At 49.5% G+C, this 24,625-nt stretch overlaps 2 protein-coding genes across 4 annotated transcripts; both read right to left on the bottom strand.

Moving 5' to 3' along the window:
* Window positions 1–1,243: 1,243 nt before the first annotated feature.
* On the bottom strand, window positions 1,244–13,016 carry rab25b (RAB25, member RAS oncogene family b). Of its 2 annotated transcripts, XM_069940288.1 has the most exons (5): window positions 12,810–13,011; window positions 4,732–4,927; window positions 3,821–4,014; window positions 2,754–2,834; window positions 1,244–2,127 (listed from the first exon to the last, which is right to left on the bottom strand). In XM_069940288.1, the coding sequence occupies exons 1-5, from the start codon at window positions 12,847–12,849 to the stop codon at window positions 1,991–1,993; spliced, it is 648 nt and encodes a 215-aa protein (XP_069796389.1). In that variant the 5' UTR covers window positions 12,850–13,011; the 3' UTR covers window positions 1,244–1,990. The 2 variants fall into 2 exon arrangements, with proteins under 2 accessions (XP_069796389.1, XP_069796390.1); XM_069940289.1 differs by lacking the exon at window positions 2,754–2,834 and having other exon boundaries at window positions 12,810–13,016.
* A 4,164-nt stretch (window positions 13,017–17,180) lies between these two features.
* On the bottom strand, window positions 17,181–21,292 carry lamtor2 (late endosomal/lysosomal adaptor, MAPK and MTOR activator 2). 2 transcript variants are annotated; one of them, XM_069940285.1, is made up of 4 exons: window positions 21,180–21,292; window positions 20,563–20,806; window positions 19,100–19,189; window positions 17,181–17,409 (listed from the first exon to the last, which is right to left on the bottom strand). In XM_069940285.1, the coding sequence occupies exons 1-4, from the start codon at window positions 21,245–21,247 to the stop codon at window positions 17,353–17,355; spliced, it is 459 nt and encodes a 152-aa protein (XP_069796386.1). In that variant the 5' UTR covers window positions 21,248–21,292; the 3' UTR covers window positions 17,181–17,352. The 2 variants fall into 2 exon arrangements, with proteins under 2 accessions (XP_069796386.1, XP_069796387.1); XM_069940286.1 differs by having other exon boundaries at window positions 20,644–20,806; window positions 21,180–21,287.
* Between the last annotated feature and the right edge of the window lie 3,333 nt (window positions 21,293–24,625).

Raw genomic sequence — 24,625 nt, 5'->3', positions numbered from 1 at the left:
AACCTGCATTCAGACAGACTGTGGCACCAGACCTAATCTTTGAGTCCCATTCATCTGATGCTTTCCAAAACAATAATCCATTACTCCACAGCACGTCCAATTAACACCTACTTGTGAAGTCCTTATAGGCACCCGGAGCCTGGACTGTCTGGCTTGAGCAGAGCTCTGGCATTTTAAATGAGATCTATGTTGAAGTCTTTGTATGTGACCTACACTAAAAAAAACCTTCCACAATCTCTCCTTTGAAACATATCTATATACAATATAAAATATAATCTGTCAAGATGTATGTTGATAATATATTTTAAAAAGTTAAAAATTAATATACTAACACTAAAAAGTTAAAAAAAAGCCTACCACCCCCCCCCCCCCCACCGACTAACCAAAATCCCAATGACTAAAATCTAAATCTAAAATGTATAACTGCACATTAATTTGGATGTGGTCCACACAATAACCACGTCAATGTGATGGAGTGATTTAAACGGCTTTAATTATCAAAAACCTGAGCATTACTGATACACGACTTAGCCAGGGTACAGGAGCAAGAGGGGGCCAAGTCCGGCCACACCAGCCTTTGTTGGGAAATCCGGGGAGGGGTCAGGGAAGGTCAGGAAGGTTCGGACTAGCCAGTCCATACATCTCCATGATGTGCAAGGGACCCCAAAAATAACATATTTCCAGAAATTATTACTCAATTAGGGAAAACTTCACTGGTTAAGAGAATTCAAAAAATAAAATTATAATTTTAATCATTATTCTAGCGTGAGGGCTCCAAATTTGTAAAAATACAGAATATTCACCCCTTAAATCTTTTTTCCCCCAAAGGAATACAACTTTGAATCTTTGGGTTCCATCTGCCTAATGAAACGTTGGATTTCCCCACTACAGCGATACTAAAACTAGCTTAACAAATTTCATTTGAAAATCCGACAAAGGTCATTTGGAAGTTGTATCCTCTAAATTTTTCTAACTCGTTCTCAATAACCTTTCCTTCGTCTCAACCCATTTTCATCGAATCAACAGAGTAGGCTCGGGTCCCAGCTGTTCATGGGCTTTGTGGAGCAATCCGTGCTGCAACCCAATGCAGGCAAGGCCCCCCAACCCTTCCTCCGGTAAAGAAAAGGAAGGGCTCAAGGCCGAAACGCTGCATGTATATCTTTGCTACATGAAGTGCACGCGCACGCACACACACACGCCCAACTTGAGTGCTTTAAAACAGATTTTATGGACACAGGCGGAATTGTTTAATAAATGAGAATTTTTTAAATGTAATTGATAGACATTCACAATACATATATTAATATTTTATTGTCACCAGATAGCTCCAGGCTTGAAAATCTAGACTCTATGCCACCCTCCACCTTGTGTCCAGGCATATTCCAAGTCTGCAGAGTCCTATCACACAGCTCCCTCTCCCCCGTCCCATCACACACTCCCAGGGGTCAGACATGGTGAATGTCCCTCCGCACCACCCCGGGGTCAGACACAGAGCGAAGTTCCCTCCGCACCGTCCCATCACACTCTCCCGGGGACAGACAGAGAGTGAAGCTCTCTCCACGCTGTCCCAATACACACTCCCAGTGGGTAGAACATAGAAAAACATAGAAGATTCCAGCACAATACAGGCCCTTCAGCCTACAATGTTGTGCCAACCCATGCAAACCTACTCAAAAATCTAAACCTTCTCTCCCTCATACCCAAATCCTCTCTTTTTCTTACATCCATGTGTGTATCTCTAAAGGTCCCTGTTGTACCAGCCACCACCACTTTTGGCAAAGCATTGCAGGGCAGGGGAGGTCAGATGGAGGGGTAAGGGATGGGAGAGGGTTTTTGGGCTGGGGACGGTTGGGGTGGAGAGGGCAGGGGAAGGGTGGGGGTAAGCCAGGGAAAGGAAGGAACGGGGAGGGGGAGGGAAAGTGTTGGGTGAAGGGGAGAGGGGGAGGGGGAAGGCAAGGGGGGAGGGGATACAGGCTGTGTCAGGGGTCCCTCAGATGTTCTGGCAGCAGGGTTTGCGATCAGCCGTTCCCGTTGTGGAGACCTGAGTGGAGGGGCTGCCGGTGGTGAGGGTCACTGAGGGTCTGGTCCCTTGGCTCAATTGGCCTGCTGTCCGCCGGTGGAAGATCTCTGTGGAGTGAACTGCAGGTCAGAGCACAGCAAGATCCCATAGCTCCAACTTCATCCCCTCCTCCCACCCCTTGTGAATCAACCCTCCTTCCCTTGCCCTCCCCGACATGCTCCCCATCCTTCCCTCTCCCTCCATCCTCCCACCACTTCACCCCTTCCTCTCTCCTCCACCTCCTCTCTTACTCCCTCTCCTCCACCCCTTCCCTTTCTCCACCCCCTACATCTCTCCTCCCCTTCCCTCTCCTCCACAATCTCTTTCCTCCACCCCCTTCCTCATCTCTTCCCCACTCCATCACCCCACATGTCCCTCCCCCTCCTACCACTCCCATCCCCCTCTCCCTTCCCTTTTGTCACCCTCCCATCCTCTCCATCCCCACAATCCTACTCCACTTCCCACTCCATCAAACCTCTCCCACTCCTCCCCCCTCCCGAGGCCTCATCCACAGCTGAATTTTGACCCCCCAACCCCTTCCCCACCATTGGCCAACTCCCTCTCCCAATCAGGGAACATCTCTCAGTCGGGCAGGGGAGAAGGGGCAAGGGTGATTGGTAGCCACAGTAACTGGTGGGGGAGGGGGCGTGGGATGGTGCAGGGCTGCCATTACCGTGTCGACAAAGCCCCCTACCTGTGACGACGGCCTGGAAGGCCGGCTCCACGTTGGTGGAGTCCAGCGCTGACGTCTCCATGAAGAGCATCTGGTGCTTCTCTGTGAATCACCCCCAGACATGGAGAAGGCAGCCAATCAACATGACGGCATGGAGGAAGCAGCCAATTGGCACGAATGCCCAAAGAAAACAGCCAATCAGCACAAGCACACAAAGACAACGGCCAATCAGCACAAACACTGCAACCACAGGATGGCCAATCAGGTGCTCGCCCATGCGGCGACATCACAGCCTGGTTCTGATGCACGGTGATGTCACCCACATCTGGGCAGAGCGGGAACTTACCTCTGCACGTTATCTAGGCAGGTCAACGGGTTTGGGTGCAGTTCAATGGGATAAAGGAGAAAAAGTTTCGAAAGGACTAGAAGGATCTGTTTCAGTGATGTGGTGAGCAGAGTTACAATGAGTCCCAGAGTGCAGGGTGGGGTGTTACAGTGGGTCCCAGAGTGCAGGGTGGGGTGTTACAGTGGGTCACAGAGCGCGGGGTTACAGTGAGTCACAGAGCGCAGTGTTAGAGTGGGTCACAGAGAGCGGGGTGGGGTCTTTCAGTGGGTCACAGAGCGCGGGGTGGGTGTTACAGCGGGACACAGAGCGCGGGGTTACAGTGGGTCACAGATTGTGGGATGGGGTGTTACAGTGGGTCCCAGAGGGCGGGGTGGGGTGTTACAGTGGGTCCCAGAGGGCGGGGTGGGGTGTTACAGTGGGTCCCAGAGCACGGGGTGTGGGTGTTACAGTGGGTCCCAGAGCACGGGGTGGGGTGTTACAGCGGGACACAGCGCGGGGTTACAGAGTGCGGGGTGGGGTGTTACAGCGGGACACAGCGCGGGGTTACAGTGGGTCACAGAGTGTGGGGTTACGGTGTTGGAGGAAATGCAGGACCTGAGCTGGGACGCAAAGTATCTGTGATTCTGTTCTGCAGCACTGGTTTTTAATGACGTTTCTCCATCGACGAACCCGATGCCTGACACTCTATGCCCCGGCCCCCTCCTCGCGACCCTCACGTCTCATGCTCCCCCCACCCCCGTACCTGCAAAGGACATGGCCTCGTGGGTGGGTACGGTGCGGAGTTCAGACAGGTCGCTCTTGTTTCCCACCAACATCACCACCAGGTTGTTGTCCGCGTTGTCCAGCAGCTCCTTCCACCAGCACTCCACTTGCTCGTACGTCTGGTGCTTGGAGATGTCGTAGACCAGCATTGCTCCCACTGCCCCGCGGTAGTACCTGCGGGGTCCACGAACGGTCAACCCTGCGGTGGGGTCGCGCGTTCCATCCCCACCTCTGGCACATTGCGGAGTGTGAGTGTGTGTGTGCCTGCATCTGTGTGCGTACATGTTTCCTTAGTGTGTGTGTGTCCTTGGTTTGCATTCACACACAGAACCCGAGACCCTTTCCCTGAGTGTGGAGAATCCGGGCTGTGGGGGGGGGGGGGGGTGGGGGAGAGGTGAGGCCAGGGGGAGACCCTTGGGATGGGGTGAGGAGAGGGAGAGCCGGTTGGGGATTTGGGGAAGATCTTGGGCAGGAAGAGCCAAGGAGTGGGGAGAAGAGAGTTGGGGGGGGGGGGAATAATGTTGGGGAGAAGGAGTTTTAAATCTGGGGGTGAGGTGGGGAGAGCGAGAGCCTGGAGGTGGGATGTGGGAATGGTCCAGTGGGGGAGGGAGCCTGTGCAAGGTGAGGGGTTTAGTGGGCTGGGGGCAAGCGGACCCTGGCTCCCGAGGAACTGAGATCCGACATCCCCAAGGGTGTGAAAGGGCTGGTTCTACTCAACTAGTTTGGAGATGGGTGGCGGGGAATAGAGGACTCCACTGTAATGTGCTAAGAACCTACAACAGCACGGGACCCCGAACCCACAAGTGCTGGGACTTGCGCTGGCGGTGGAGGCCCCTCGGCCCATCCTCCCTACTATCCCCTCCCCTGTCTGGCAGACAGGGGCATACTCACGCCGAGGTGATGGCCCGGTAGCGCTCCAACCCCGCCGTATCCCAGATCTGAGTCTTCACCGAGACGCCGTTCACCTGCACCGTGCGCGTGGAGAACTCTACCCCGATGGTGGTCCGTGTATCGTGGTTGAACTCATTGCGGGTGAAGCGGGACAGCAGGTTGCTCTTTCCGACACCAGACTCCCCGATCAAGACCACTGCAAACACAGCCACCAGTCACCGTTGGCCTAGGAGTGGCAGGATGGAGTACGCGGGGCTTAGACACGGGGGTCCCGATGGATGTCGAACATTGAGATTTCAAGAAACAGGGCGGGAACAACAACGTGGAGAAAGGACTTCAGGGAGGACCAAAGAGGACCCTTCTCCCCCTGCACATCAATGGAGAGAGGAGGGAGTGGATATAACAGACCACCCATCCTGGACCCACACCATCTCCCCATAAATCAGGAAGGTGCAGCAGCGCCTAAACTCCCTCAGGCCCCCCATCTCGACAAAACACAGGAGCCTCATTGAGGGTCCCATCCGGCCACACCCCTGTGTGGGGATGGCAGCTGCAAAGTATCGGACTGGAGGTCCATACAGAGGGTCGTCAAGACAGCCGAGAAGATCGCTTCCATTGATAACATTTACCGGGAGTGCCATCCAAACAGGGCTCAACAAACTATCAAAGACCCTTTCCACGCAGCACACAGGATTGAGGTCCAGGAGCATCAGGTCTGGAGAATAGCTTCTTCCCACAGGCTTTGAGAAAGATGAACTATGTCCCGTAACTGAGTGAATCATCCCAAAACATTTTTACGTGTGTGTGTATACCCGTCAGTATGTGTCTATATACATGTGTTTATATATGTGTATATACACATGTATACGTGTGTATACATGTATCTTTGTCTATGTGTGTGTGTGTAATATGGTCCGGAGAAGGCAGTTTCATCCATTGTATACGTTCAGTCAGATGATAATAAAAGGAGCCACATTGGGGCAGAGAAGAGACTGGCCAGCTGCTGACCGACATTACCCTAACTGTGACGGGACCAGATAAAGTGCACGGGCTCGTCATTCATTCCTCCCAGAGATGGGGAGGCCAGAACGGAAACTGAAGGCAGATGCTCCCAGGAGAATGAGAGGCTGTCAGGAACGCGAAGGGGGTGGGGTGCAAGCTTCAGTTTGATTTGGGCATCGTGTCCAGCACAGACGCACGGGCCTGTCCCTGAGCTGGAACGTTCCACGTTGCGGACACAGTTTGAGGGGAGTGGGGAAAAATCTAAATGGGGCCTGAGGAGCACCTCCTTCACACAGAGGGTGGTTGGTGTGGGGATGGAGGTGAGAACAATGACACTGTTTAAAGGACATTTGGACAAGTCCACGGAGAGAGCAAATTGTACCCCACTCCTGGTGATCTGCTGTTCTGTATACCAGTCCCCTGGACGATGGCGGCAGGTCCTCCCAGCTCAGAGTCACTCCCCTCTCGCAACAAAAGGCAGCGTCCTGCCTCGAGTTCAAGGCCTGCCACAGACCTCACGGCAGCTCTGGTGCAGTCAGTGAGCCGCTGCCTCAAGAAGGCAGTGAATGTAATCACACAGGACACCCTCATCCTCTTCACACTGCTCCCTTTGGGCAGAAGGTACAGAAGTCTGAAGACCAGCCCCTCTCAGGTCAAGAACGTTTCTTCCCAACAGCTATCAGGCTCTTGAACCTCCTGTACTCCCTCATTCTCAACTACTCTGGGACCAGCAGAGATCCGTCATCACTAGAGAAACACCATTTTTGCACGACTGTGGCACAATCATGCACACACAAACACCAGCACAGATTCACATAGACATGCACACATGTAAACAGACATGCAAGCATGCACACACACACAGACGTGTGTGCAGACACACACACACAGGCACTTGCACACCCAGACATTCACGCGCATTTGGAGGACAATTTAGCAAATCAACCTGGTTCGGGAATTCGAGGGCCCAGGATTGCAGAAGGCTGCAAACACAACCAGGTCCAACACAGGCTCCAACCTCCCATCCACTGAGGACACCTACATGAGGGCACTACCTCAAGAACCCCCGGTCATCCTGGTCACAGCCTCTTCTCACTGCTCTGTTTGGGCAGAAGCCTGAAGTCCGGCCCCTCTTGGTCCAGGAACAGATTCTTTCCAACAGCAATCAGGATCTTGAACCACCCCATACTTCCCTAAACCTAAATGACTTGTGGGACCACACAAAGTTGGCTGCATTATCCTTTCCTTGCACTACTGTGGTCGTGAATATTATTTGTCGTCGAGACTTATTATTTCTTCCAGCACGGTGGTTTAATATGTACTGTTGGAGTTGTTTATTATTTAAACAAAGTACCTGTGTGCCTGCAGCAATAAGAAGTCTGGTGAATCTGTACATTGTACTCATGTATACGACAACAAACATGACAGAGCAGCCAATTAAGGCGGTCCCAGGCTGTGGAGGGAAACTGGAGCTCCTGAGTGGTTGGGGGTGGGGGGGAAGAGACCCTGCGGTCACATGAAGAGCGTGCGAACTCTATACGTGCGCGCGGCCAGAGACAGATGTGCTCGTGAACAAAGATGACACACACAGAGGCAGGCACACCCACACATAATTCATCCATTCAGGTGCCTCGCCGTGTGATCGTGCACCTCCAACCGGCATGATCTCCAGCCCTCTGACCCTGTTCTCCTTCGGTGAGGGCTCCGTCTTTCAGCTGAGCCAATAGTCAGCATTGAGTTCATGATTATACAAGGGAATAAATACTGAAGTGGTTTCCCGTTGCAGTGTCTGTGCTGGGCAGGTAACTCTGGCCATTGACCAGCAGATTCATCGGCCCAGCGTTTTTAGTTTTACAAACATAAATTCCATTTTGTAGAACCTGCTTGTAAAAACCGTCCACTGTCTGCAATCCGTGGCTTCATGTGACCCTGACTGGGAAGCTAAACAGGTTCTACATCTTGCCCAAGGGTGACCTGTAGGTTATCGGAAGAAGCCCCTTACATGTCCTTTAGTTGAATTGCGCAGCACCGACACACAGGTACATACATGTAAAAATGCACACAAGGTACACATTCACAGACAAACACAACTGCTGGAACACACACCCACACACACAACTGGTAGAGAGGTTTGGCACAGCATCACAGGCCAAAGGGCCTGTACTGTACTGTAATGTTCTACGCAAGTACTGTTACAAGCCCAGAGGACCCATAAACCCAGCAGCAATAGATATTCACCAAGATAAATGGTTACTTAAACAAAAGTTGCTTTTAATTATCTTTAAACATGAAAACAGAATCAAACTTTAACTTAACTAACCTAACTTAACCCCCTTCTAATTCTAAGCACATGTGAGTGTAAGTTCAGAAAAGTTCTTTGGATCATAGTCCAATCTCACTCCTCCAAGTTCACTGGTTGCAGGCAATTCTTATACTGTGCACAGAATTTAACATTTATAAAGTTCACCAGTCTTTGGTGCTCGAAAGGTAAATGGTTACCGCACAAGAAGGTTCTTGTCGGTTTTCAGAGAGAGATTTGTTGTTTCAGGACATCCACTCCAGTGTCTTGATAACAAAATTTGCCCCTTTCAGGGTTCTCCAGATGATAACCTCTTTCTTTCAGGTCACCAACAAGTACCTTTTTGTTTCTCTTATTCCAAATGAAACATTAGACAGCTAGGGGCTTTCCACAAACTTGCCAGCTTGTCCTTTTCCTGTCCCAGTTGCTTCTGCTGGCTGTAACACTGTAGAAGTGATTTCTGTGTATCTCTCTCTCTCTGAGAGAAAAAGCTTATTTTTCTCTCTCGCTCTGCTTGCAAAATCACATGACCCTCTCAGAACAAAAAGTTCTCTTCCAGACAATCTGCGGCTCCAACAAGATCTTTCATCTGTTGCCTTTTCTAAACAACAATCCATTAGTGAGTCTTTTGCAAAAGCTGTGGGGCCAATACGTAGCATGTGGCAGAGCTCCAGTATTTCAAATAAGATCTGTTTTAAAGTGTTTGTATGTGACCTACTCTAACAAACCTTTCCTAATTTATCTCCTAAAAACATATCTATATACTCTGTCACAGTACACACACATACGCGCATGCACACACATGTGCATCCACACGGTGACAGATTTTATCATATTTTATATTTGTATATAGATATGTTTTTGAAGGAGATAGTGAGGGTTTCGTGTAGGTCACAAACAAACACAAACACTTCACAAAACAGGTCTCATTTAAAAGTCTGTTCAAGCCAGTCCAGGCTCCGGGTGCCTTTGCAAAAACTTTGAAGAATGCCAATAGAGACTTCACAAGCAGGTGTTAATTGGACATGCTGTGGAGTAGTGGATTATTGTTTTGAAAGCAACGGATGCCACAATCGGTCTGGATGCAGTTTGCTGTTCTAAGAAGATCATGTGGTTTTGCAACCAGAGAGAAAGAGACCGAACAGGCTTTCTCTGAGAGAGAGAGAACTGGTTTCTGCAACATGGCAAGCTGGCAGCTTGTTCAAAACCCCATTTTGAAGACGGGTTGTGAGTTCTGAGTTCAGCCTGTTGAAAACCCTTGTGGTCCATACAAGAGGAAATGGCTGGCGAGAGTGTTTCACCTGAAATAAGGGAAACAAAAGGAACTCTGTGGTGACCTGCAGAAGAAGAGGTTATCATTTGGAAAACCCTGATGGGGCAAGTTTCTTCGGCAAGACACTGAAGTGGCTGATTGGAGGGAATCAGTTTGTATGTGTCCAATGAGCAACAAATCTCTCTCTGAAACCAACGAGAACCTTTCTGAGTGGTAACCAATTACCTTTAAGCACCAGAGCCCGGTGAAGATTCATAAATGTTAAATTATGTGCACAGTATAAGAATTGCCTGATACTGGTGAACTTGGAGGAGTGAGAAGTGAGATTGGACTGTGAATCAAAGAACTTTTCTGAACTTATACACACATTACACATACATGCGTTTAGAATTAGAAGGGGGTTAAGTTAGGTTAATAGCAATAAGTTAAAGTATGATCCTGTTTTTATATTTAAAGATAATTAAAAATAATTTTTGTTTAAGTAATCATTTGTCTTGATGAATTTCTATTGCTGCTGGACACACAGACAGACAGAGCAGGGGTGGGGATGGAATCCGTGTCTCTGGAACAATCAGACAGTTCTTCCCCCAAACCCTCCGAGTTTGCTGGTGGGATCCGACCCCCAGGTCCTCGCCCCGCCCGGCACCAGGCATCTGAAACTCCGTTCCATGCTCCGTGGTGAAGGAGTTCCCAGTCAGATGGGTTAAATAAGCAGAGCACCACCCAGTGGTGCTGATGATGGACACAGGAATGAAAGGGTCATCATAAGAGGAGCCATTGACAGCTCTTGGATGGCACATGTAGAAAAAAATCAAAGGCTACATTTAAATTAAATTTAGACATACAGTGCGGTAACAGGTCTTTTTGGCCCACGAGCCCGTGCCACCCAAATACCCCAACTGACCTAAATTTTTGAATGGTGGGAGAAAAGCGGAGCATCAGGGAAACCCACATAGACAAGGGCAGAACGTACAAACTCCTTACAGACAGTGCGGAATTTGACTTCCGGCCCCTGGCACTGTAACAGTGGGAGCTATTCGTGCCACCCCTGTATTTGGCCTGTATTCGTTAGAGGGAAGATCTCATTGAAACATTTTGAATGTTGAAAGGCGTGAACAGAGTAGACGTAGGAAGGCTGTTTCCAGTGGTGGGAGTGTCTAGGACAAGAGAACTCAACGTCAGGATTGATGGTCAGAGATGCAGAGGAATTTCTTCAGCCAGAGGGTGGTGAATCTGTGGAATTTGTTCCTACAGGTGGTTGTGGAGGCCGGGTCATTGAGTGGATTGATGGGTTCTTGATTAGCCAGGGTTTCAAAGGGAGAATGGATCAGCTCATGGTTGAATGGCGGCAGACTTGATGGGCTGAATGGCCTATTTCTGCTTCTATGTCTTATGGTCTCACAAGTCAAAGCAGTCAAAATGAAAAAAGGATGGGATCTTCCCAAGGAACAAAATAGCACTGGTTACACACTCGTGGTAACTGTCTACCTTCACCTGAGTCACGGTCACAGGGCTGGGCTTGGCCTGCTCTTCACCGACCCGCCTGGCCCACATTCCCCTGCTGGCCACTCAGCCCATCTTTCTGCTAGCCACTTGGCCCATCCTTCCTCTGCCTGCCCTCACCAGCTGCTCGGCCTGTCCAGCCCCTGCTGGCTGCTCAGCCCACCCTTCTCCTGCCCGTCCAGCAGCTCTGGCTCGAGGGAACTAACGACCTGTTCAGTGGGAGAATCTCTACCTTCTCGGTTCCCTGTTCCAATACCCTTCTTCTGTGGGAGCCAAACCCTTCCCGGGGGGGGGGGGGGGTGAGATAAACCCCTGAACCCCCTTCCAGGAAGGGGATGGATGGAGGTAAACCCTCTTCAAGCAGGGAATAAAATCGCAATGGCTTTAATGTTAATGATGGAGGATGCTGGGATTCGGATAGGGTTCATCTTAAGGTTACTTGATTAGTGGAAAGAAAAAGGTTTGAATTGGCCCTCATTGACTTGTTACACATGGTTTCACGACTCCAAAGGAAATGAGCTATATAACCATATAACAGTTTATGGCATGGAAACAGGCCATCTCGGCCCTACAAGTCCATGCCGGTTCACTCAAACAACTCCACTAGGTTCCCCCGCCTATTCTCCGCCCATAACCCTCTAATCCCCTCCTATCCATGTATATATCCAGCCTCCTCTTAAATGAAAGAATTGACTCTGCCTCAACTATTTCCTCAGGAAGATTATTCCATTCAGACACCACTCTCTGAGTGAAGAAGCATCTAATGTTTCTCCTAAAATTTTGCCCCCTTACCCTCATCTTGTGTCCTCTTGTTTCAACCTCCCCTGCTCTCAGGAGGAAGAGTCTACTTGCATCTAGTCTATCTATTCCCTTCATAATTTTAAACACCTCTATCAAATCCCCTCTCAACCGTCTACGTTCCAATGTATAAAGTCCTAACCTCTTCAATCTTTCTCTGTGCTCTTGGTATTTTAAGCCAGGCAACATCCTGGTAAATCTTCTCTGCACCCTCTCCACATTATCTATATCCTTCCTATAATTTGGAGACCAGAACTGAACACAATACTCCAAACTTGGCCTCACCAATGCCTTAAACAGTTGCAGCATCACTTCCCAGCTCCTATACTCTATGCTATGATTTATGAAGGCGAGCAGACCAAATGCCTTCTTAACCACTCTGTCAACATGGGAATCCACCTTCAAGGAACGATGCACCGTAACTCCAAGATCTCTTTGTTCTTGTGCATTCCCCAATGTCCTCCCCTTTACTACATATGTCCTATTTCGATTATTTTTACTGAAATGAAGCACCTCACACTTCTCTACATTAAATTCCATTTGCCATCTTTCAGCCCAACACTCCAGACAAACCAAATCCCTCTATAATCCCTGAAAACCTTCCTCGCTATCCACTACTCCCCCTATCTTCCTTTTGTCTGCGTATTTACTTATCCAGTTAACCACCCCATCATCCAAATCGTTAATATAAATTATGAACAACTGGACCAATGACAATTTTTCTTAAGTAGCAATTGGGTCCAGAGCAGGGATCCTCAACCTTCCCACTCACATCCAACCTCGAGCACCGATGGCAGAGGGATTAAAGTGGGATGTGAGTGGAAAGAAGTTTGAAAACCAACCACTCTGAATTAATCCTGCAGTTTACTAGTTAAGGTTAAGTGCTGAACGTTAGATCAAGTTTATGCTCCGAGCTGGAGTTAAAATTAATCCTGGATCTACTAGTTGAGGGTTAGTAGATTAGGGCTCGATGTTTACTATGGTCAGAGTTTGAGTTAAAAGTGAATCCTGCGGATTACTAATTAAGGAGATCGGGGTCTGGCCAAGTTTAACGCTGCTGAAGAGTGGAGCTCCTGCCCCCAGCTCAGCGCAAGATCGGGTTGAGCTCAGAGCCTGGGTTAAGGTTGGCGCGGAGCCTAGGGTTACTGGTTAAGGTAGGGTCCGCTACGCTTTCCGCCTTCCCCCTCCCCCACCGTCGCTCACCTTTGAAGACGAAGCTGTAATCGTCGTCGGCCGAACTCATGCTGGGTCCCGGTCCGCGCCGTCCTTTCCTGCTTCCGCGTCCCGCACGGGGGGGGGGGGGGGGGTGGGGGAGGCGGCGCCGACGGGGCTGCGCACCTGCCGCAGCTCACCTGAGTCACGATCACAGGGCAGGTCTCGGCCTGCCTGCCTGCCTGCCCGCCCTTGCCGTTCCCGCCCCGTTCACCGACTCGGCCCGCCCTTCCCTTGCCCGCCCGGCTCAACGATCCGATCCGCCCGTGTCGGCCGCTCGGACTTGCCAATCCTCTGCCCGTCTACCCATTCACCTGCTCGGGAACCAACGACCTGCGGGAGATAACCCACCCCGATGCCCCCTTCCAGGGGGTAAACCGTGCCCATGTTGGGGGGAATAAATCCCCGTACCCCCTTCTGGGTAAAATTAACCTTCCCTCTGAACTACCCCCTCACCTGCAGCTCCTGTTTCGTGGGGAAAGATTATTTCTTCGCCCCCCCCCCACTTTATCCAGTATCCCATTACATCTTGTCCCTCTTCCCCACCACCATCCCCCCCCCCCCCCCCACCTCAGGAGTAAAATATGAGAGTCCGCAGCCGCCCTGATTGAAGTAAAAAGTAAAAACACAAAATGCTGAAGAAACCCAGCAGGTCAAAACAGCGGCAAAGGTAATGATACAGAACTGACGTTTCGGGCTGGAAAATGTTGGCAGGCGCCCGAACAAAACGGTGGAGAGGCGAGGGGCATATGGGGGGCAGTAGGTGGATGAGGAAGGGAGGGAGGGGCAGTAGGTGGATGAGGGAGGGAGGGAGGGGCAGTAGGTGGATGAGGGAGGGAGGGAGGGGCAGTAGGTGGATGAGGGAGGGAGGGAGGGGCAGTAGGTGGATGAGGGAGGGAGGGAGGGGCAGTAGGTGGATGAGGGAGGGAGGGAGGGAGGGAGGGGCAGTAGGTGGATGAGGGAGGGAGGGAGGGAGGGGCAGAAGGTGGATGAGGGAGGGAGGGAGGGAGGGAGGGAGGGAGGGGCAGTAGGTGGATGAGGGAGGGAGGGGCAGTAGGTGGATGAGGGAGGGAGGGAGGGAGGGGCAGTAGGTGGATGAGGGAGGGAGGGAGGGGCAGTAGGTGGATGAGGGAGGGAGGGAGGGAGGGGCAGTAGGTGGTTGAGGGAGGGAGGGAGGGGCAGTAGGTGGATGAGGGAGGGAGGGAGGGGCAGTAGGTGGGGGAGGGAGGGGCAGTAGGTGGATGAGGGAGGGAGGGAGGGGCAGTAGGTGGATGAGGGAGGGAGGGGCAGTAGGTGGATGAGGGAGGGGCAGTAGGTGGATGAGGGAGGGAGGGAGGGGCAGTAGGTGGATGAGGGAGGGAGGGAGGGGCAGTAGGTGGATGAGGGAGGGAGGGGCAGGGGAGAAAACCGCTCTGTGAATGGAAGGGGAAGGGGTGGAATGCTAGAGGGAAGGAGACAGAGGGATGGGGAAAGAACCAGGAGAAGTTGACATTAATGCCATCTGGCTGGAGAGGGCCCAGACAGAATATCAAGTGTTGCCCCCTCCAATTTACAGGTCTATTAAACTTTGATTAGTCCATACTTGGAGTGCTGTGTTCAGCCTCCTTACAGGAAAGGTGCTAGTCAAACAACCAGAGTCTGCAGGCACCGTGATTGAAGTCAAAACACAAAGCTGGAGGAACTCAGCAGGTCAGTGTCCTTTATATCATAGGGAGAAAGATGAGGCCTGCATCAAGGTTTATCAGACTTCAGGGTTCAAGCCCATAATGTTGGTTGTGTATTCCCTGCACCTCCTACTGCCATCTCCCCTTTCCACTTTACTCCTGACCCATGACCTTCATGGAGCACGTCTCTCCATGGATGCTGCCCTACCCTCAGAGTCTCTCTCCAGATTCTAGCATCTGCGGCTGTTTACTCCCATCTGACTATTCATACAGAACCAGTGATTGTCTGGACATGCACGCCTCAGTCAGCACATAATTCTCATGCGCACAAATAAGAATAGAGAGTAAGTATGCACAAGTGTTCTGGACCAATCCTTGTTTAATCAAGGTTACAGGATACGGTTCATCAGTCTCAGCTGCTGTGGAAAGGAAGCTATTCCCCAAGCCAGCAGTCCAGATTCTGATGCTCTGTACCTCGGCCTGTGAGTCCAAGTTCCTGTGGGCCAGATGGTGGGAGATCCTCAAACTTTGAGTCCCATTGAACCCACACTTCCGGTAAACGTGAATCCACGGAGACATGGTGGTGAGACAGAGTATATAGAAAAGTTTTTGGGAATAAATTGGGAAAGGTTTGCTAGAGTAGGGCAAATGCAAACACTTTAAAACAGTTCTTATTTGAAATACTGGAGACATAGTGGCTTCTCACACCTTTTTGCAAGAGCTTTGGAAAGTGTTCAAGAGACCTCACTAATGGGTTGTTGTTTACAAAAGGCAACAGATGAAAGAGAATGCTGGCTCCGCTATTGTTGGCAGGAGACTTGCTGTTGTAAGAGGGTCATGTGGTTTTGCAAGCAGAGAGAGTCAAACAGGCTTTCTCTCAGTCTCAGAAGGTGTGAGAGACAGAGAGAGAGAGCAGAGATCACTTGACAGTGTTTCAGCCAGCAAGAGCAGTTGGAACTAGACAGGACAAGCTGGCAAGAAGCCCCAGTTTGGAAGACGGTCTGGTCGAAGCCCTTGTGGTTCATGCAAGAGAGGACTGGCTGTCTAATGTTTCATTTGGATTAAGGAAACAAAAAGGCACTTCAGGTGGTGACCTGAAAGAAGAGATTATCATCTGGAGAACCCTGAGTTTCATCAGCAAGATACTGAGTGGCTGATGGAAGTACATCAGTTGTGTAAGTCCTGGAACAACAAATCTCTCTGAAAACCGACAAGAACCTTCCTGAGCGGTAACCATTTACCTTTCAAGCACCAAAGCCTGGTGAACTTATACATGTTAATTTCTGTGCACAGTATAAGAATTGCCTGCAACCAGTGAACTTGGCGGAAGGAGAAGTGAGCTTGGACTGTGAACCAAAGAACTTTTCTGAACTTACACACATTATGTACACAAGCGCTTAGAATTAGAATGGGGTTAAGTTAGGGCTAGTTAAGTTAAAGTGTGATTCTGTTTTCATGTTAAAGACAATTAAAAGCAACTTTTGTTTAAGTAACTACTTGTCTTGGTGAATATCTATTGCTGCTGGATTTATGGGTCCTCTGGGCTCATAACAGTGGCTCTGAGGGACTCTTATTTGCTTCTCTTTCTCTGACCGTAAGAGGCGGTTCAGGCAACTTCTGCCGGCAGCAAATCTGCCTTACAGCTGACGGAAAACAAATTCCATGCAATTTTATTACGTGACAATAAATTGAATCTTGAGACCCCAGTGATCTTCTCGGCTATTTACGTGATCCTCTGTATTGTCCTCCGGCCCGATCCTTTGCAGCTACCGTCCCACGCAATGGTGTAGCCAGACAGGATGCTCAGTCAAGCTCCTGTGAAATGTTGTCAAGGTGGGGTCTCCCTCAGCCTCCTTAGTGAGTGTGAATGCTGCTATGTCTGCAGATTGAAAAGGAGATCTCTCTGGGGGAAAAAAAAATCACCAGGGGTCCTGACTTGAGGAAGCATATCCTAGGCTTTCAATGAGGTTCACTGGGTTGATTGCAAAAAACAAAAGTGCTGGAGAAACTCAGCAGGTCACACAGCATCCATTATTAGTAAAGGCTGGGGATACTCCTGGCCTGACCCATTTGTCAAGAATGTGGAAAAACAGGTAGACAGGTATGTAGGAAAGTGGGAGGAGCACAGGCCAGCAGGTAAGTGGAACTGGGTGGATACAGGTGAAAAGGTAGAAGAGAACAAAACTGAAGTAATAGGGGGAGGGAGCAGAGGGTCAAGGAGGGTAGCTCTCTGCTAGAAGGAAGGGGCTGGAGAAAGGGAGGCAGCAAGGCAGGGGGGAGGGATGGGGGAAAAGGTGACAGCCAGCCGCAGTCTCATCGAGGGGCAGAATGGCCTGATGCTGCCTCTCCCTCTCACCACTGGGTGCGGACCTTCCCCCCAAACGGTCTCTCAGCTGCAACATGGGGAGAAGGCGATCCGGGACGTGGCCTCCAACATGGTGGGTGACGGAAGGGCCTGTCTGGATGCGGCCCCACCGACCCCCTCCCCTGCCGTTTCTGAAGCACGGAAGGTGGGCGGGTGATTTGGCCAGTGGGAAGGATGGGGGTCTTCACGGTTACAAGGGTGATGGGTAGTGCTGGAACCAAGGTGGGAGAGGGACTCTCAGAGGGTCTCAAATCCTCCCCCCCTTACCCCTAAGGCCCGGCACTGGGCCACAGCCTAGACCTAGAGTACCACAGAGCTAGGCATTAGGCCGTATTCTTCACAGAACGATCAACTGGTCTATTTATTTATTTACAACAAGTGCAGATTTTCCAGCGGTGAGCCTGTCTCAAACCCGTTCACGGACAAACAACGGAGAGAAAGAGACCCCCTCCCCCCCACAAGTCTTGGCATCTCTTCACCACAGCAGAATTGTAACCATCCCCACTCAGGACGCAGCCACCTGATTCAGGGGTTCTTCTAGATACTGCACCAGGGCTTCAGCCTGCAGAGGGAGGGAAGGGTGGAGAGGAGGGGGAGGAGTGAGGAGTGTTAAGGGGATTGGGGGCAGGGGAGGAGGAAGGGTGGAGGAGTGGCATGGAGGGAGGGTTAGAGTGGGGAAGGGAATGGGGAGGGCAGTGTTGGAGGGAGAAGGGGAGGGTGAGAGAGAGTAAGGGAGGGGAAAGGGAGTGAGAGATGCAATGAACCTCAACCCGCGTAGTCTGTTCAGCCCTCAGCCTATCTTGTCTGTGTCAACTCCAGTACCTGGAAGCAACGCAGCCTCCATCTGTGTCTCAACCTCTGGTCTCTGAATTGTTGAGCCTCTGACCCCCTGCATTTCCCACACTCTGACCTCGAGTTTTAAATGTGCCCCAGCTCCAGAAATGGGAATCAGCTCCCCTGTCTCCCTATACAAACCACCCCCACTCCTCCCATCCTCACAAACGTCTTTGAGAATCGCTCATTTTCACATGAGGCGAGCAGTCCAGGTAGACATCTCAAACATAGTACAAGAGCATCATGGTAGAGTGCAGTTAGAGAGAGAGAGAAACAGCTGGGTCAGAATAAAGGTAGCAGATGCACACACTCCCCCCTCCCCTCTGTCTACACCTCTCCACACCCCCTCCCCTCTATCAACTCCACTTATACTTCATCACAACTCCTCCCCCATCCATCTCTGTCTGGACCTCATCACCCCTTCCCTTCAATTGACTCAGTCCAAACATCACCCCTCCCCTCCATCCACCTCTCCACACCCCCTCCCCTCTATCAACGACTACACCTCATTACACACCCCCTCCCCTCCATCAACACCATCTAAACCACATCACAACTCCTCCCCTCGACCAACTCTGTCTGGACCTCATCACCCCCTCCCCTTCACTGACTCAGTCCAAACATCACCCCTCCACTCCATCCACATCTCATCACACCCCTCTCCCCTCTGTCTACACCTCTCCACACCCCCTCCCCTCTATCAACTCCATCTATACCTCATCACACACCCCCCTCCATTGACTCTGTCCACACCTTACACACACACACCCCCCCCCCCCCCCCCACCATCGAGTACTCCTGCACCTCACCATCTCAGGAAAGCTGCCAACATATTAAGGACTCCCTAGTTCCTCTCTTCTCGCCTCTCCACCACACAAACTCAAAAACACAATCATCCAGACTCAAGGGCAGTTTCTTTCCTGCTGTTAACAGACACACGAATGGACCCCTCTGGACAAGGATGATGCCTGCACTGCTTTCTCCACATCCTGCACTTAATAATGCCATAGCCTGCACCGTGCCCCACACTCTGTGACTCACAGACTGTAACACCCCACCCACACTCCGTGTCTCACTATAACACGTAGAGTGAAGCAGAGCCACCATCTGACGTTGCCCGGAGCCATCAGTGTTCCCGAGTTTTATTTCAGGGTTCCAACACCTGCAGGCTTTTGCTTTCCGACACTTGTGCACTCCTATGATGCTCATTGGCTGCACTGTGTATGGGATGTTTGAGTAGGTGGGAATAGAGTGTATGGGCAGAGACCGTGAGACACAGGTCATGGAGAGGGGAAATAAGCCCCACCTCCCAGTGATAGCCCCGTGGCCACTCCTAGTAGTGTTGACATGTCCCTGTCCCCAGTGAGAGTCCCACCTCCCAGCACAGGCCCTGCCCCAAAGTGCCCACCCACCCTTACCTTGGCCTGTAGCATCCCGAAGCCCACTGTCTCTTTGGCGTACATGCATAGTAGCAGATTTGCCACCCGGGTTATCGCCACTCGACCTTCCTGCAACAGACAGTGATGCCGTTAATGTGGGCAGGTGTCTCTCCGTCCCCACCCTAGTGGCAGGGATCTCTCCATCCCCACCCCTAGCAGCGGGGATCTCTCCGTCCCCACCCCTAGCAGCGGGGAACTCTCTGTCCCTATCCCATACGCAGGAAGAGTCCTGCCTATTTATAGCAGAGAACATTACAGTACAGAAACAGGCCTCTTTGTCCCTTCTCGTCTGTGGTGAACCAATTTTCTTTTGCCCAGTCCCACTGACCTGCACCCAATCCAAAGTCCTCCATATCCCTCACATCCAGGTACTTGTCCAAAGTCTTCAATGTTAAATTTGAGCCCCTCATTCACCACTTCAGCTGGCAGCTCGTTCCATACTCCCACCACTCCCTGTGTGAAGAAGTTCCCCTTAAACCTTTCCCCTTTCACCATGTCCTCTGGTTTGTACCTCACCTATTTTTCCTCTGTCTATCCTTCTTATAATTTTAAATACCTCTATTAAATCTCCCCTCATTCTTCTACACTCCAGGGAATAAAGTCCTAACCTGTTTAAGCTTTCTCTGCAACTCAGCTCCTGAAGTCTGGGCAACCTTCTCCGCACTCTTTCTAGCTTATTAATACCTTTCCTGTAGTTCGGTGACCACAACTGCACACAATACTCCAAATTTGGCCTCACCAATGTTTTACACAACTTTACCAAAAGATCACAACTCCTATACACAGTACTTTGATTTACGAAGGCCAATATGCCAAAAGCCTTCTTTACGACCCTGTCTATCTGTGATACCACTTTTAGGGAATTTGATAACTGCATTCCTAAGTAGCCAACAAAAAGACAGGCATCGCAGGGCCCATGCAGATACCTATTGGCTACTCCTTTGTCCTGGAGAAAGTGGGATGAGAAAAGGAGAAGTTCTGCCTGCTGAAGTTAAGTTAAATAAACTTAACTTTTATTTCCACGTACAGTCATATACAAACAAAGTGGCGGTCAACTTTTACACAGGTCATATTTTTCATCGCGGTAAGTACCTGCATCGTTCTTGGCCTCGGGAGCTTAGATGGGCAGGCAGCCAGGGCGAGGGTTCACAGTCGGGGTGTCAGTAGCTCCAAGAGCAGGCGGCCGGGACAAGGATCTGCGGTCGGGGCATTGGGAGCTTGGAAGGGCAGGAGGCACGGGCGTCGGGAGCTCGGACTGGTGGCTAGGGCCAAAAAAAAGTGCGGGGGGGGGGGATGGGGGAGAGAACTTTTAAACATGTTATATGAAAACACGATTTTTGGGCCGGGGGGGTGATAATCTCCGTCCTAAATCTACTCCCCTGAATCTCAAGGCTATGTCCCCTAGTTCTGGTCACCCCCACCAATGGGAACAACTTACTGACCTCTATCTTATCTATGCCATTCAGAATTTTATATGTTTCCATAAGATCCCCAGTCGTTCTTCTCTCCCTGGACCTCCTCACCATGCAGTCCATCAGGATGAACTTGAGTTTGTCCTCGTTGAAGGCTTGGTGCCCATTCTTGGCGTACGCCGCCCAGATGTTGCTGGCGATGGCAGCTGTCACTCGTGCATCCGTGTCCCCGTAACCGGAGTAGGCCAGGAGGGAGCCCTCATTGTTCAGCAGCCTGTGGTGATGGGGAAGAGCACCATCAGTGGGGGTGGGATGTCATGGAGGATAGCACTGTCATTCCTTCCTCCTCCCCATCCTCTCATCTGCCCTGGGCCCCTCCACCCCACGCACAACAGACAGGATATGCCTTGTCCCCATCCCACCATCCTCCTCTCCCCTCCATCCTTCTCCCTTCCCTCTATCCCTCTCCCCTCCATCCATCCCTCTCTCTCCTTCCATCTCCCCTCTCTCCCTCCTTCTCCCTTCCATCTCTCCCCTCTCTCTCTCTCCCTCCCTCCTCCTTCCCTCTCTCCCTCCCTCCTCCTTCCCTCTCTCCCTCCCTCCCTCCTCTTCCTCTCCCCTCCTCCTTCCCTCCTCCGCTCACTTACAAGGTGCTCTGCACGCCCGCCGTGTTCGCCTGGCTCAACACCTGGGTCAGAGCTTTCGGCCTCAGCATCGTCCGACCTGCTCGGCCCCCACCGGAAGTGAGGCCACCCGTCCCAATCGGTATTCTGGGAGATGTAGTCCGTATCGGATACTGGCCCACGTGACCTATATTAACAGCCACCTCAAAACAAAACTGCTAATTTTTATCCCGTCGTTTATCCATCTGTGCAAGGCGATTTCAATGCGCCAATTTTTAAAATACAATGGCACAGCCCTATCATCGCCATCTTCGTAAAGGAAAGACTGACGTTCCAGGTCCTCCATCTTATTAAGGGAAGATCACGTGCTTCCGCGGCAATTTTTAGTTCAGTCGCAGTATCGCCGCCATATTGGTAAGGGCTCTATTGATATTGATAGAGCAGTGGTTCTCTTCTCCTCCTCTTCATCCCTCCAACAGGTAGCTATGGGTTCCGCAATGGGCCCCAGCGATGCCTGTCTGCGTGTTGCCTACATAGGCAAGGCCCCTCAACTCTCACTCCGCTACCTCGTGCACCCATGATGTGATCGTCCTCTTCACCCACTTTGCCTACCAACTTCCACTCCGATCTTAAATTCATTTGGTCCGCCTCCATCTCAGGAGACAAACTCTTGACAGGCAAACCCACCAACTCACTTGGCTGCACCCCTTCGTGCCCCGTCCCCTGCAAGGATTCCATTCCATTCCCTCAATTCCTCCGTTGCATCTGCTCCCAGGACAAGGGCGACCATTGCCAGTTCATTAGCGATGCTCTCCTTCAAGCAATGTGGCTTCCATCAACTTGGCCCTCACTGGAGGAGGAGTCACGTGATGGAGTAGTGGCTGGTCGGGGAACTCCAGCCCTCTCCAGAAAAGTAAAAAAAAGACAGTGAAAAAATAAAGACACAAACACAAAAACCAAAATAAAGTGAAAATAAAGGTGCGGAGAAAATGGCAGCGACAAAAGAAAAGCCAAAAGCAACGGGAAGAAGAGAAGAAGAAAGGACGTCGGAAGAAGAAGGTGAAGGCCTTACCTGTCCGAGGAGGCCCGCCGCGGAGAGAAAAGTCCGCTCCCCAAGGTCAGTTGAGGCCCCGAACTCGAGACTACAAAAATGGCTCACGGAGCCAAACAAAAGTGCGCAACCGTGCATGCATGAGGAGTCGCGCATGCGCGATGCGCAAGACAAAAATAACACTGACGGGAGGGGGGACCAGCTGAGGAGTCGATCTCCACAACTGAAATTGACAGCCACAACAAAGCAGCAAGAGGAAAACACAGAAAATAACGAGAGCAAGAAAGAAGAGAGTAAAAAGAAATCAAAGAAACAACAGATGACCAACCCAGAGGAAGAAGACCAGGATCAAGGCACTTCTAATAAAAATAAGAAGACTAAAAATACCCAACAAAATAAAACAAACAAACCAACAATAAAACCAGAAGAGACAGAGGTAAAGGACACAGATCCTGGAATGGACTCAGAAGAAGAAGAGGAAGAACACAGAGAAATGGAAGATGAAGGGAAGGACAAGACAATGGATTTATTTTTAAAGAATATAAGGAATCAGTAAAAGAATGGCAGTCACAAGAATCCAGTGAAATAAAAAGGAGAGTAAAAAGTACAGAAGAAAAAATGAATAGATTAGAGTTGATCATGACAGATATAGGAAAAAGAGTGGACAAGGTGGAAGAACGAGAAACAGCCGTAGAAATGGAAGTAGATGACTTAAAAAATAAATTAGAAGAATCTGATAAAAAAGTTAAAGTGACACAAGAGCTGTTAGCTCAGAAGATAGATATAATGGAAAATTATAATAGAAGAAACAATATAAAGATAGTGGGCCTTAAGGAAGATGAAGAAGGCAAGAATATGAGAGAATTTATAAAAGAATGGATCCCCAGGGTCCTAGGATGACCAGAATTACAGGATGAAATGGAAATAGAAAGGGCACACAGAACATTATCCCCTAAACCACAGCCACAACCAAGATCCATTCTAGTAAAATTCTTAAGATATACAACAAGAGAAAATATATTGGAGAAAGCAATGAGGGAAAATAAGAGAAGACAAAAAACCTCTGGAATACAAAGGTCAAAATTTTTTTTTCTATCCAGATACAAGTTTTGAATTCCTGAAGAAGAGGAAGGAGTTTAATGCAGCAAAAATGATCCTAAGGAAAAAAGGATATAAATTTATGCTAAAGTATCCAGCGGTACTTAAAATAGTTATTCCAGGGCAGCAAAACAGACTATTCTTGGATCTGGAGGAAGCAAGAAAATTTGCAGAACAACTACAAAACAGACAGAGAGAGGAAGATATGTAACGAGAACAAAAATGACCACAAACTATATGTATGTGTGTATGTATATATTAACAAAGATAGAATATAGGTAAGAACTAAGAAGGGAAAGAAAGGGAAGAAATGAAGTATGGGGGGAACTAAGAGAGTGACCTTTGTTGTATATGAAGATTAAAATTTTTCTGGGGGGAGCTGGGTGGGGAAGAGTTACGGTCACTGCGAAATCAGTTGATGCTTGCGAGTGAATTCGCAAATCCAAATGGAGAGGGGAGATATGGTGGCCTGACAAGGGACAAAGGGCAACTCAGGAAGGGAAGGGGATAGTGGGGTTAAAGGAATTTTAGATAGGAGAATAAGGAAATGTTTTATGTTTTAGAAATGTTGTCTTATAAAGTGTTCAAAAAAAGAAAGCAGAAATGGATAAGAAGTAAAGGTGATGATGAGGAAACGGAAAGGAAAGATAAACAAAGTATGAAATGGCTCTGTTGAACTATATGACTTTAAATATTAATGGAATACATAACCAAATCAAAAGGAAGAAACTGCTAAATTTACTGAAAAAAGAAAAAAATGATATAGCATTTGTACAAGAAACACACTTAACAGAAGTGGAGCACAAGAAATTAAAGAGAGATTGGATAGGACATGTAACAGCAGCGTCATATAATTCAAAAGCTAGAGGAATAGCTATATTAATCAGTAAAAATGTACCAATCAAAATAGAAGAAGAAATAATAGATCCAGCAGGGAGACATGTAATGATAAAATGACAGATATATTCGGAGTTTTGGAATTTACTCAATGTATATTCACCTAACGAAGAAGATCAAAAATTTATGCAAGATATTTTTTTTAAGATAGCAGACACACAAGGGAACATACTAATAGGAGGGGATTTCAATCTTAATTTGGATTCAAACATGGATAAAACTGGGAAAAAAATTAACAGAAAGAACAAAGTAACCAAATTTATAATCAAATCGATGCAAGAAATGCAACTTTTGGTTATTTGGAGGAAACAACACCCAAAGGAAAAGGAATATTCATATTATTCGGGTAGACATAAAACATACTCAAGAATAGACCTATTCATGTTATTATTTCGCATGCAAGACAGAGTTAGGAAAACAGAAT

This window comes from Narcine bancroftii, chromosome 5, assembly GCF_036971445.1.
Source record: "Narcine bancroftii isolate sNarBan1 chromosome 5, sNarBan1.hap1, whole genome shotgun sequence".
Taxonomy (NCBI): Eukaryota; Metazoa; Chordata; class Chondrichthyes; order Torpediniformes; family Narcinidae; genus Narcine; species Narcine bancroftii.
This window is presented reverse-complemented; position numbering and strand designations above follow the sequence as displayed.

Bases quoted from the DNA above. Each gene is read 5' to 3' on its own strand.
- lamtor2 (XM_069940285.1), bottom strand. From the start codon at position 21,247: ATGCTGAGGCCGAAAGCTCTGACCCAGGTGTTGAGCCAGGCGAACACG. The intron at 20,807-21,179 runs GTAAGTGAGCGG...CCATCACCACAG, and splicing joins GCGGGCGTGCAGAGCACCTT to GCTGCTGAACAATGAGGGCT. The intron at 17,410-19,099 runs GTAAGGGTGGGT...CTCCCTCTGCAG, and splicing joins TCGGGATGCTACAGGCCAAG to GCTGAAGCCCTGGTGCAGTA.
- rab25b (XM_069940288.1), bottom strand. From the start codon at position 12,849: ATGAGTTCGGCCGACGACGATTACAGCTTCGTCTTCAAAG. The intron at 4,928-12,809 runs GTGAGCGACGGT...CTGTGTTTGCAG, and splicing joins TTACAGCTTCGTCTTCAAAG to TGGTCTTGATCGGGGAGTCT. The intron at 2,128-2,753 runs GTAGGGGGCTTT...TTCACTCCACAG, and splicing joins CTTCCAGGCCGTCGTCACAG to AGATCTTCCACCGGCGGACA.